General features: G+C 33.4%; 2 protein-coding genes and 1 long non-coding RNA gene across 4 annotated transcripts; 2 read left to right on the top strand and 1 right to left on the bottom strand.

Moving 5' to 3' along the window:
- Positions 1 to 2,248: 2,248 nt before the first annotated feature.
- Positions 2,249 to 3,196, top strand: LOC108458612 (uncharacterized). The gene is made up of 2 exons (XM_017758022.1): positions 2,249 to 2,345; positions 2,844 to 3,196. The coding sequence occupies exons 1-2, from the start codon at positions 2,249 to 2,251 to the stop codon at positions 3,194 to 3,196; spliced, it is 450 nt and encodes a 149-aa protein (XP_017613511.1).
- A 1,699-nt stretch (positions 3,197 to 4,895) lies between these two features.
- LOC128285141 (uncharacterized) lies at positions 4,896 to 6,328 on the bottom strand. Of its 2 annotated transcripts, XR_008275558.1 has the most exons (4): positions 6,119 to 6,328; positions 5,519 to 5,625; positions 5,075 to 5,339; positions 4,896 to 4,973 (listed from the first exon to the last, which is right to left on the bottom strand). It is a non-coding gene; the product is annotated as an uncharacterized LOC128285141 (long non-coding RNA). The 2 variants fall into 2 exon arrangements; XR_008275559.1 differs by lacking the exon at positions 4,896 to 4,973 and having other exon boundaries at positions 5,003 to 5,339; positions 6,119 to 6,326.
- A 1,304-nt stretch (positions 6,329 to 7,632) lies between these two features.
- LOC108460011 (cyclin-J18) lies at positions 7,633 to 10,743 on the top strand. The gene is made up of 9 exons (XM_017759397.2): positions 7,633 to 7,878; positions 7,971 to 8,047; positions 8,132 to 8,234; positions 8,306 to 8,404; positions 8,593 to 8,610; positions 8,835 to 8,905; positions 9,006 to 9,132; positions 9,373 to 9,433; positions 10,504 to 10,743. Exons 1-9 carry the CDS (start codon positions 7,663 to 7,665, stop codon positions 10,587 to 10,589), a joined length of 858 nt encoding a protein of 285 aa, XP_017614886.2. The 5' UTR covers positions 7,633 to 7,662; the 3' UTR covers positions 10,590 to 10,743.
- Positions 10,744 to 12,429: the final 1,686 nt, after the last annotated feature.

The following is a 12,429-nucleotide window of genomic DNA, read 5'->3' as shown; positions in this document are numbered from 1 at the left end:
TGATAAAATTTAAATTCTTTAATACTATAATGATACAAAATATAAATTTTTAAAAATAATTTTAATATTATTTATGCATTATTGCATTATGTTTAAATCGATGTGACTAAAATTAAGTGAAATGAGATAAATCTATGTAAAATAATAATTACATCAATTTATTAATGAAACTGTATGCGTCAGATAAAATCAATGCAAAATCAAATACATTGTCTTGACTATGCAACGTTTGAAATCCGGTCTGATGTTGAGGTTGGTGAGGCCAAACCTCACATGAATAGTATGCAACTCAGGGAGCTTGTGTTCTTTTTTTTTTGTTGCGATTAAATGGTTTTCTTTTACCTCCTTTTGTTGTAACTTTTATTTCTGGCTGAAATGGGGAATCGATAGGTAAAAGAGATCTACACACTAATGACTGAGGCTTAAGTGAAAGGTGACCTTTACCACTTCTGCTTTAGATCCAGTACAGAATTTTATTTTGATATTTAGGGAAGTGGGTTTAAAACCTCTTGTCTTGGCCTCTGCCCATCTACTATCATATGGACTTAGGCTATTTTAGCACTTCAATAATATTAGTTTCTCGTTTTTTTTTTTTCAGAATAATAATACTAGTTTCTAATATCCTGTGTGGTGTGCATAATTTTATGTATATATTTTTAATTCATTATAAAATATATATTAATACAGCTAGCCACCGCTTAGGTCAAGAGTGCTCTCTTGGGTCTCCTAAAGAAATAGTGTTTTTTGGGGTCGAAAAGAAGAGAAGTGGTGACTTTCGGGGTTATGGACGACAGGAAGGTGTTGAGGAGTGACTTGGGGGCAAAGGACGACAGGAAGGAGATAGCCTTTCTTGAAGAAGAGTTGATCCATTTATCAGTAAAAAGCTCTATTGTAGATCCGTCTGAAAAGCCAACACTGATTTGTTCTGTTTGGAAGAGGAAATATTACAACCCGGATAGCTTGAGAGCACAAGTGAGAAGTATCTGGAAAACCAAAAAGAAGTTCGAGATTATGATTGCAGGTCAAAATCTATTCAAGATAATATTCGAAGATGAGGAAGACTTGGAGCAGATCATGAACGGGCGGCCATGGTTTTTTCGCAAGCAATTAATTATTTTTGATCGTTTAAAAAAATCAGTTGAGCGGAATAAGATTCGTCTGGTTTCTTCTCCGTTTTGGCTAAAGGTCGGCCCATGCCTACCGGAGTGTGATAGAAATGATCTGATGCATGTTGTGGGGTCCATGTTTGGTGGAATTATTCATTCTGAGATCAAAGGTGATTTTTGTCGTATTAGAGTTATCTAGATGTTCAAAAACCGCTTAGAAAAGAGATTTTTGTCTCTCTAAATGGCCAAGAAAAAGTCTGGCTTCCTTTCAAATATGGGTGTCTCCCAACGTTTTGCTTTGGGTGTGGTCACATGGGTCACGGGATTAAAGATTGTCTAATGTTATCGGAGGGGGATAGTGGTAAGGCGGAAGATGAACTTCCTTACTCAGTAGCACTTAAGGCAGAATCGTCAGCATTAGGGAGGAAGAGCTTACTGCTTGGTTCGTTGCAGAAAAAAATAATAAAACAATGTTACTACATCGGTGAGGAGGTAGCGGGTAAAGTCGATGATGTTTTAATAGATTCTGTGCAATAGATGCATCGAACGGCGAAAGAAGTTGGTTTAAAGAAGTTCTCTAATCTTAGGGAAATAGGGATTTTGCAGCAAAAATTTAGGGAAAATGAAACAAGTTCTTATCCTCATAATATGTCGAGAGAAGTGGAAGAAAACTCTAGTATGGATCACTATCGTGAGGGGAATAGGTCAAACGAAAATTCTGAATCAAACAGGCAAATTGAACTGATTGAGGCCCAACAATTGAGTCAAAAGAAAAATAGCTGGAGGCACTTTTCTAGTAAAGAATCTTTTGATACAAACATGGCTGGGACGATAATGGGGAAGCGAAAATTTAATGAGGAGAAATTAGATAATATTGAAGCATATTTTTCGGATGATGTTAAAATAAAAAGGGCAAAATTTGACAGCATATGTTCGGCAGATTTTGCAACAACTGAGTTTTCATGCTTTACTTCAACAGATGTTAGTGACCCTTCACAAATTATATCGGCGGCTGCCAAATGGCAAGCCGACCAGAAACAATGAAACTCTTATACTGGAATGTCTGGGGATTGGGGAATCCCTGGGCTATCAGGAGGCTTCACCACATGTTGAAGCTTTATAAACCCTAAATGGTCTTCTTAATGGAGACAAAGTTGGACCACAACAGAATGGAACGTGTTAGAAAGCACTGTGGGTTCCATAATGGGCTGGATGTTTCAGCTTCTGGTTCACGGGGAGGTCTAAGCTTGGCTTGGAATGGGAATTTTCTAATTCAAGTTTGTAGTTACTCAACTAATCATATTGACGTTGAGGTTCATGAAGACGATGACTCAATTAAATAGAGATTTACTGGGTTTTATGGGAACCCACGATAAGCAAATAGACAAGAATCTTGGAATCTCCTTCGAAGATTACGAGGCACATGTACTTTTTCGTAGTGTGTAGGGGGTGATTTTAACAAAATAATGTATGCTCATGAGAAAAAAGGGGGAGCAACAAGAGATGGACGACAAATGAAGGAATTTAGGAAAGCTCTGACAGACTGTGAATTGGTTGATATGGGTTTCAAAAGGAAAAATTTTACTTGGGAAAGGGGAAATTTTGAGAGCACAAATGTTAGAGAAAGACTTGATAGGAGTGTGGCGAATAGTGAATGGTTAAACCTGTTTCACGATTTCTCGATTACCCATCTTCCTCACTCTTTTTCTGACCACTGTCTACTTTTTATACAAACAGAGCTCAACGAATATCCAACTGGAAAGAAGAGGTTTAAATTTGAATCTTGGTGGATACTAGAACCGTCTTGTGAAAATGTCATCAAGAAATGGTGGACTGAAAAGTCAAGAGAAGCGCTGGAAAAATTAGAATATCTTCGAGTTAATCTACAAAGATGGGAGAAGATGATCAAAGGAGAGTATGATAAAAGATCGAAGGCTTTACGGAAAAGATTGGCTGAATTAGAAGGTATGAATAGGGATGATGATAATTTAGCTGAGATGATAAATGTAAAATTAGAATTGAATTGGGAGATGGAGAAGGAAGAATCGTATTGGGAACAAAGGGCTAGAGCAAATTGGTTGCGTCAATAGGATAAAAATACGACTTTTTCCCACAGCAAAGCAACTCAAGGACATAGGATAAACAAGATTCGGGGATTGGAAAACATGGAAGGAGATCTAAAAACAGAGGATACAGATATGGAAAGCATCATAAGAGATTATTTCATGGGATTATTCTAATCAAGTGGAGTTGGCGATACAAACCGTTTTCTTTCGAGGGTTGAAAGGTGTATTGGAGCAGACATAAATCAATTACTAATAGAGGAATACAAAGAGGAAGAAGTCGTCGAAGTAATCAACAGTATCGGGCCAACAAAAGCCTCCGGACCAGACGGTTTCCCAGCAATTTTCTTTCAAAAATACTGGCACATAGTGGGGAGGGAAGTCAGCAATTTTTGCTTGGAAGTACTTAATAAAGGTAAATCCTTAAAACTGTTGAATCATACGAATATAGTGTTACTTCCAAAAATGTCTCTCCCAAGAAATCCCACCAATTTTAGACCTATTAGTCTATGCTTGGTGTTTTATAAAATCATATCAAAATCTATCGCAAATAGACTTCAAAAAGTTATTGATCTTTGTATTGACTCTACTCAAAGTGCGTTTGTTCCGGGAAGACTAATTTCTGACAACGTACTTCTCGCCTACGAAATTTTTCACACTATGAGAAATAAAAGGGTGGGGAAAAAAGGTCTTATGGCACTTAAGATTGATATGAGTAAAGCATATGATTGGGTGGAATGAGAGTTTTTAGAAAAAATGATGTTCACAATGGGTTTTGATGTGAGGTGGATGGAGCGCATAATGCATTGTATTAGCATAGTATCGTATTCGGTGGTTTTAAATGGTGTGTCAGGAATGGTTTTTACTCTAGGAAGAGGCCTAAGGAAAGAGGACCCTTTAAGTCCCTTTCTATTTCTTATATGCAGTGAAAGGGCTGTCAACACTTTTAAGGCTTGCAACAGAAGAAGGAGTATTGAAAGGGATTAAGGCAAGTAGAAGGGGATCTTAAATTTCCCATCTCCTTTTTGCTTATGATTGTGTTTTATTTGGAGAAGCGACCGACAAAGGTACTGCAATGTTTGAAAAAGTGCTCAAGGAATACGAAATCTATTCTGGACAATTTATTAACTATAGTAAGTCAACTGTGTATTTTAGCTTAAATACTACTGAAAATGTTTGGTCTACCATATCGAATCAGCTAGGAGTTAAAAGGTCAAACAATTTTGAGAAATACCTAGTCCTACCGAATATGGTGGGAAGGAAGAAGCGTTTGGCATTCCAACATTTGAAGGATCGCTTAAAGTTAAAGATAGACAGTTGGAGCACAAGATTATTATCGCAAGACGGAAAAGAAGTGTTCATCAAAGTTGTTTTACAGGCAATTCCCACGTACACAATGGCATGTTTTCTTTTGCCGAAATCAATATGTGAAGAAATGGAACAAATCATTGCAAACTTTTGGTGGCAGAAAGGTTATGGGAAACGAGGTATTCACTGGTGTTCATAGAGCAAATTATGCGAGTTAAAAGAGTTCCACAATTTAGCAAAATTTAATTTGGCCCTTCTCACAAAACAAGGCTGGAGATTAATTGACGATCCTAATTCCCTTTTGGCTAGAACGTTAAAAGCTAAATATTATTCGAATACTGATTTTTTAAATTCAGGTTTAGGTAATTTACCTTTCTATACCTGGAAAAGCATATGGGCAGCAAAGGGCCTCTTACTATTGGGATTGTGCTGGAGGGTGGGGAATAGACATGACATTCGTATAGAAGAAGATGTTTGGGTCCCAAATGTGCCAGGTCTACTGATTAACAAAAAGGACAGAATGCAGAACATTACAATGGTTGCAGATTTTATTGACAGTAATACCAGAGCATGGAAAACAGAGCTGATTTGGAGTACCTTTTCGGAAGTTGATGTTCCAAAGATTTTGCAAATCCCTTTGGCCCAGCGTTCACATAATGATCTTTTGATATGGAGGGGAGAAGCATCAGGCCAATATACTGTGCGCAGTGGTTACAAACTACTATTACAAGGCAATGATTACAACAGTAATGGTTACAGTTTGCCTGTAATTACAAAATGTTACAAGAAACTGTGGAATTGTAATCTCCCCTCAAAGGTACGTATTACAGCTTGGAAAACCATTCTCAACTACCTCCCTACCCTGGTAAATTTAAGAATCAAAAGATTAATAAATAACACCATCTGCCCAAGATGTAAGCAAGGGCTGGAAACTAGGGAACATATATTTCGCAACTGTGCTACTACGAAGGAAATGTGGAAAAAATTAAATTATGTATGGTCACTCGAATTATCGCATATGGACTTTATGAAGTGGTTTACCTGGGTATTGTTGCACAGTAAAGAGAAGGAATGCTGCATCTTTGTCTGCGCCATTTGGGCTATCTGGGCGAATAGGAATCAATGGGTACATAGAGGTCATAAGAGATCTGGAACAGAAATAGCGCAGTTTGTAATACAGTATTTTCAGGAATTACAAGATATGGAAAGAAAACACCATGCCAAATGCTTAGATTCAGATTCATAGAAGGGGAAAAATATATCTTGTTCAGGGGTAATAGTTAAGAACTTTAAAGGTGATGTATTGGTTTCAAAATTGGTCATCCATGACAACATTTCTTCAGGATTTGCAGCAGAAGCCTTAGCATGTTTGCAGGCGGTTATGGTGGGAAAAGAACTGGGGATAAAATATGTTATTTTCGAAGGCGACTTTCTGACAGTTATAAAAAAAGGGAACACAAAAAAAAAAGAAGATAAATCGATAATCGGCCTTTATATTGATGATATTCAAGAGTAGAAGGCGAATTATTATGGATGCAAATTCCAGCATACAAAAAGAGCAGCACATAATCTGGCATCTGAAGGGCTAAAAATGAGGGTGAATGCATACTTTGTTCATGAGTGTGTTACTCAAGATCTCACCGATTCGGAAATTGATAGGGGATGGAGATGAAGGCCACCACTGAGTCAACACCATCTCGAGCAAATGAGAGAGTAGGAGAATTTTTTTTTTAGATTTCTATGACTGTTTGTTTCTCCAAGAGCTAGTCGTTTGGGATGCAGATATTTTTCCAAAGAACTATCTAGAAGTCGACAACTCATAAGGCTGGGTTTTTCTTTTTTCTTATCTTAGGCAATATTTTTCAGTTTTACTTTAGGTAACGTTTTTTTAAACTTTGTTTACTAGAAAACCCTAACTCTAGTTTTGGAGCATGGCCTGTGTTTGGTTCTTAGATCATAATGTTTTTTAATTATACATAAATAAATACAACTCAAGATTCCTTCAAAAAATATATATATTAATACAATTTCAAAAATATATATTTACTAATTAAATTAGGATTGATCTAATTTATAATAAAAATCATTAATTTTAAAAATAATTGAGAAAATAAAATAAAATTTTAAAAGTGATGAAAATTAAAATTAAAATATTAAATAATTAGAAAAATAAATAAATAAATTATAAATTAAAATGATTGAAAATATAAGGATGTAAAATAAAATAATAATTCTGATAATGATAATTTCTTTCTTTACTTTCATTTCATTTTTTAAAACGAAAAATTTAGTCTGACAACAAATGCAAAAAATCTATTATACGTTTATTTTAATTTATTGATCAAATTTACAAAATCAAATTACATAAAAATAATGTTGTAGGACTATATTTTTATATAATTCATACAACTCCTTTATAATAAATATATTTTTCTTAACGTCATCCAGTCATTTGATTATTTAATTATTAGATTAACGAAATTCTGGAGCATGATTGTCCATTATATGTTTATATCATTGCGCTATCAATCATTGTTCAGAATATAAATTCTGCTAAAATCTATCTTTGTAGGAAATTCTTAAATTTTTCTTCGAGATTCTACGTTAAGATTTTCCTTAATGATTTGTGTTTATGGTAATTTATTATATTTTTCTTAAACTCGCAATAATAATGCAACAAATATTGGTGCGTCAAATGCAGTGTATAAACTACCTCACATAGACTTTTTTTATATACATTTTTGTAATATTCATTTTAAATATTAACTGTTTAATTTTATAGGAAAAAACATATTAAAAATTTAAAATTTCAAAATATTAATTAAAAACAATGTTTAAGATAAAACAATAACTTTTATAGATCTTCCCACCCTATCATCCATTGTTCCTTTTAATTATTTGATGACATTTTAGTAAATTTTTTCATTTCATTAATATATAATTAATTTTAATAATTTTTTACTCTAAATCTTGAACCTTATGATTTAGGGTTCAAGTTCAAAATTTTGAGTTCGAGTTTTGAGTTTCAAGCTCAAGTACAAGATTCAAAGTTTAAAATTTTGAGATTGGGTTTCAGATAAAAAAAATAGTAAAAGTATATGTCAATTTGAAAATGTTCATTAAATAATTAGAAATAATTTCTCCAAATAGTAATGTAAAATAACAATAATTTTAATTATTTTGTAATGTTGATTGAACTGCGGTTTAGCAGTTGGAAGAATAGAAGCCATTCCGGTCTTGCTGCAAGACGCTATTGGAGGTTTGGTTTTGAACTTTCAGTAGAAGCCATTCCGCCTCTGTTCCTTTTTGTTCAAATGGCAGTCTCCCGCCAGACTGATTCCTTCAATGAAATGAAGCCACTCCGAAAGAAATCGGTGGAGTTTCTTATTCGATCTTCTCATGTAAGAAATCTAATTAATTATATCTGTAAAAGATTAGAACAAAGCTAAAATTACTTCATTATTAACTTCATTTTGCTGTTGTGATTTGAAAGCAACTGCGAGCTTCTCCGATAGTGAAATACAGTGCCTTATCTCTCTTCGCTGATCGATTTCTCCCTTCTCTCACCACGTAAATCTTCTTTTTCCTCGATTTCATTTTCATTGTTTTCTTTTTAAATATTAAAATTTGTTTGATTCTTTTGTTGCTTTACAGTTTAATAAAAACGAGGAATATGATTAGAAGCTGGCTTTTACGATCCATGGAAGAGAGCAATCTGCAGTTATTTTCACTTATTTCAATATGGATTTCAAGTAAAGTTGAGTTTCTAGATTTCATGATCGCTATTCTTCTTTTTAGAAGTAATTTTTTCCCCGCTTGCTATTGTAGATACACGATTCTCGTGCTCTCTCCGTAAAATGTTTAAAATCGTTGGGAGACGAATTCATTAAGGATCAGCATTTTACCATTAGAGATTTTGTGGAAGCTGTAAGTTATTTACTTCATGGTTAATTTTACGATTTATCTCTCAATACTTTTCGTCTCTCAATACTTTTCGTTTGATGTTTTAACTTTAAGTTATTAACCAAAGTTGAAATAATCTTGTGATTGCAAACTTTGAATGATATCTGGTATCATTTGTAATAAATTTGTTAACGTAGTAAAACATTTTGCAGGAGGTGGTCTTCCTTCAGGTAAAATCTATGGCTTTAATATAATGTTATTTGTTCTGGTTTATACGGGCTAGGTATTAAATAAGCTGTTTTTAAAATAGGGTTGACTTGACATGGATTACTAATTAAAACATTAAAATAAGTTGTATTTTATTATTTTTTGAGTGGCTATCAAATTCAACTAAACATTTACTTTTCTCTTTTTCTTGTTATGTTTTCCGTTTCTTTTTCTTTTTAATGTATAGGTGTTGAATTTTGAAATTGGGATATCAAATGTAACTTTCATATTCCTTGAGGAGTTTTTTATTCAGTTCAAGTAATATTCTGGTTCCTTTCCTGTATCCAGTTCTAGTCACTTGAAGCACTTAAAAAGTTCTATCATCTTAGTATCAAATCTTTTTTGATTTTGCTTATAGGGGAGTTGCAAAGGTTGGGGGATTGGTGAGCTTTGAAGCATGTATGGATATGATGGATCTTCTTTACGAAAAGGAGGAGACATCACTTCTTTTTAGTGCTCCACGTTCTCTGGCTGCATCAATCTTGGCATGTTTTCAGTCATAGTAAAATAAATCAATAGTTTTCTTTCAGTCTTTAACTTTGTGCTTTAAGAAGAAAATGATAAAAACCTATGTTACATTGTTACTCTTGATCTTTCAAATATATGAAAAACTTGAAAAAAAAAAACCTATCCGTGTCAGACGCATAATATCTGTTATTCACCCCAATCCAAACAAAATATACTAAAACCGTTCATTTGTGCTGCTGCTTGTTGGCCTTTTGTAGGTTGCTTCATATGTGGTCACGGTCCCTAAACAACAGTGGGAATTTCCTGTTCTTCCCTGGGGTAATTTTTCAGTTGTCTCTCGTGCACTGCACAAGTTTTTTTATTCTTTATCCCCATGTATTTAAATCATTTTCAGATTCAATGTTTTATCTTTTTTTAGGGATAAGGTAACTAGGGCCTAGGGGTTTCCTTTGTATGAACATGCCTACAATAAGTCCCCTTGTATTAGATACTGGCGTCATATTAATAAGGCCATAGCTAGGTTAATGCTGCCATTTGAATCGCGGTATTCTAGGGGAGGGGGATTTGGTAAGGGATCATGGCCTTAAACCTAGCGAAGTTCAAATGTGAAATATATACCATCTACCATCAAGTCGAAAGGCGATTGGTCAAGCATTAGAATTTAGATTTCGAATTTTGCATAAAATGAGGCAACTGTTTTTCTAGATTCAGGAACTAAAAAAGTTGGCTTTAATCAGAGTTAAAACTAGTTAGTCCTATTATAGATTTACATTGATGTAGTATACTTTAGATTATTACTCCAACCCTTCTCCCTTTTCACTCATGTCCAATGAGTAAAAAGCATGTCAGTCTCAAGCGTAAACTCAACTAAATTTAACATTTAAATTTACCATGGAAAATTGCCATATGTAAGCAGAAAGCCCTTCGTTAATGTCGTCTACTTTCACCATAAAAAGACGTGTGACCTAGTTTACCATGAACTTAAATCTTGGCATTTTATTTGATAGAACAATCTTATCTTCATTAAATTTTGATCATGTATGAGCATAATCATGATTTTATATACCCGCTAGAGCATGATTAAAATTTACTAGTTTCTTTTGGTACAAAGAGATTGCAACTTAAGATTAAGTGAAAAAAATTTAAATGCTGGAATTTGAATTGATACTTATTCGTTGTAGACTCTTTGAAAATTTCTTTTACCAAGACCATTTCAGATTTTCAGTCATGCCAATAATGAACTTCCTAAGATATTATTGCTTGATTAATGAATTCTTCTTAAAAGTATTTTATAAAGTAAACCAAAGGCATTCAGTTTTTGAATTAGCATTATGCTATTAAAATTTTAGCACTAAGAAATGTTTTTTTTTTTGTCTGTTTTCTTACAGTGAAGTTTGTAACCTCGTACAAAGAAGAGGACATTGGTGAAAAGGTCAAGGACATTCTTACGCATGTGTTTGAGCCCCATAGCTAGCCAATGGTTTCTATAGTTAAAGCAGCTTTATAGTATGTCTCCACTCAACTGACAGTAAATAATTTTGATGATTGATGATCCCTTTAATGATAAAAATAAAATTTTAAAATGTGCAAGTTTTCTTGATAATTTAATGAAAGCATTAACTATATAATTTACTAAAGAAGTTAGATAGGTAGCTTAGGTAAAAATATTGGATCAACCTACAACCATTTTAACTTTTCTGCTATGTTTTGACTTTTCATTTAAAAAAAGAAGAAGTGAATATTCATGTATGATTCTTGAGTTGATTAGATCAATATTTATTGTCTGAACTGGCCAAACAAATTGTTACAATTCTAAATTCACTAGCGTGTTGTGACAGTGATGTTACTTGTTTTAAGTTGACAATTTTGATTTGTAATAACTTTTTATCTTTAATCGCGTGTAAAGTAGCAAATAAAGGATCATTGTGCCACAAGTAAACTAGTTTATCTCTTAAGAGTCCTTGTACTATAAAGATCATCACTTGCTTCATGGTTAGAGCTTTAATACTGGAAACTTTGAAGGTGATAGCTGATTGACTTTGAAGACTTGATAAAGGGATATGATAACGTAGATAAGAGTTCAATTAAGAAGATAATATCTACTATTTTTTCGAGTATAATTTTGAAGAGTTTGAGATGCATTAAAACTAGTACAAGTTTGCCTATAAAAAGAGCTTGGCATCTCTATTATAAGCACTGATCTTGTGAGAATATCTTGTTGAATTGGAATATACTGAGAGCAGATTGTTTTGTTACTTTCACTTTTTGTTTAATTGATTATTTCCTTTTTCGGGAAGAGTTGTTTGAGTGGCGAGTAAGTACACAAAAATTGTGCAACTTTGAGGGTACAATAATCTTTGATGAGCTTAGGTAGATTGGATTGGTTATCTAAGGTTATATTGTGAAAGTTTGCATATTGGATTTATTCTCCAGGTAATGCCTTATAGATTTAGGTTGTTGAACTGAATTGCATAATCAATTTCATGGATTCCTTTTTGTTCATTCTTTACTTATATTTCACTGTTCTTAATTCTCGAAACTCATTGTTGAAACAGCTATTACAATATCTATTTTGACAGTTCATTAAAATAGTTTCATACAAATTAGATATGTGCACTTTCAATTGGTATAAGAGCTTGACACCAGATATATTTGGTGAAATCTAGAGTCTAGTTTACATCCAAGAAGGCTATGATGGAAGGTAGCACCATCAAACATCCACCCTCGTTGAATTGAGTGGCAAGTTATACTTATTGGAAATCGAAGATGAGGCTTTTATCAAGTCAATTGATGAAAGGAAATGTTTGGACTTGACTTACATTTATTACTTTTGTGATCCCTAAGACAAGAAAAAAAAGCAACTACAATATTGAGGAAGAAAAGGGTTGCAAATTGGATTCAAAAGCTCTTAATGCAATATGCAATGATGTTGACATTGAACAATTCGAAATCATTTCCATATGTGAATCCATCAAAGATATTTGGACAAATCTCTAAAATCAACATGAAGGGAATGCAATCAATCTATATGTCTAAACTCTAGATTCTTACTTTGAAATTTGAAAATTTAAGAATGAGTTAAGAAGAAACTATTTTTGGTTTTAAAGTTCATTTATGTGAAATTTCTATTGAAGTAGCTACAACATTGTGAGTTCTAAGACAGAAAAACAACTACGATATTGTGGAAGAAAGGGTTGCCAATTTGGAATTGAAAAGCTCTTAATGTAATATGCAGTTATGTTGTCATTGAATAATTCAAAATCTTTTCTATGTGTGAATTCACTAAAGATGTCGGACAATTCTTTAAAATCAAC

Source organism: Gossypium arboreum, chromosome 12 (assembly GCF_025698485.1).
Source record: "Gossypium arboreum isolate Shixiya-1 chromosome 12, ASM2569848v2, whole genome shotgun sequence".
In the NCBI taxonomy this organism is placed as follows: Eukaryota; Viridiplantae; Streptophyta; class Magnoliopsida; order Malvales; family Malvaceae; genus Gossypium; species Gossypium arboreum.
This window is presented reverse-complemented; position numbering and strand designations above follow the sequence as displayed.

Bases quoted from the DNA above. Each gene is read 5' to 3' on its own strand.
- LOC108458612 (XM_017758022.1), top strand. From the start codon at position 2,249: ATGGAGACAAAGTTGGACCACAACAGAATGGAACGTGTTAGAAAGCAC. The intron at 2,346-2,843 runs GTCTAAGCTTGG...TTATACAAACAG, and splicing joins AGCTTCTGGTTCACGGGGAG to AGCTCAACGAATATCCAACT.
- LOC108460011 (XM_017759397.2), top strand. From the start codon at position 7,663: ATGTTGATTGAACTGCGGTTTAGCAGTTGGAAGAATAGAAGCCATTCC. The intron at 8,906-9,005 runs GTAATATTCTGG...TTTTGCTTATAG, and splicing joins GAGTTTTTTATTCAGTTCAA to GGGAGTTGCAAAGGTTGGGG. The intron at 9,434-10,503 runs GTAATTTTTCAG...GTTTTCTTACAG, and splicing joins ATTTCCTGTTCTTCCCTGGG to TGAAGTTTGTAACCTCGTAC.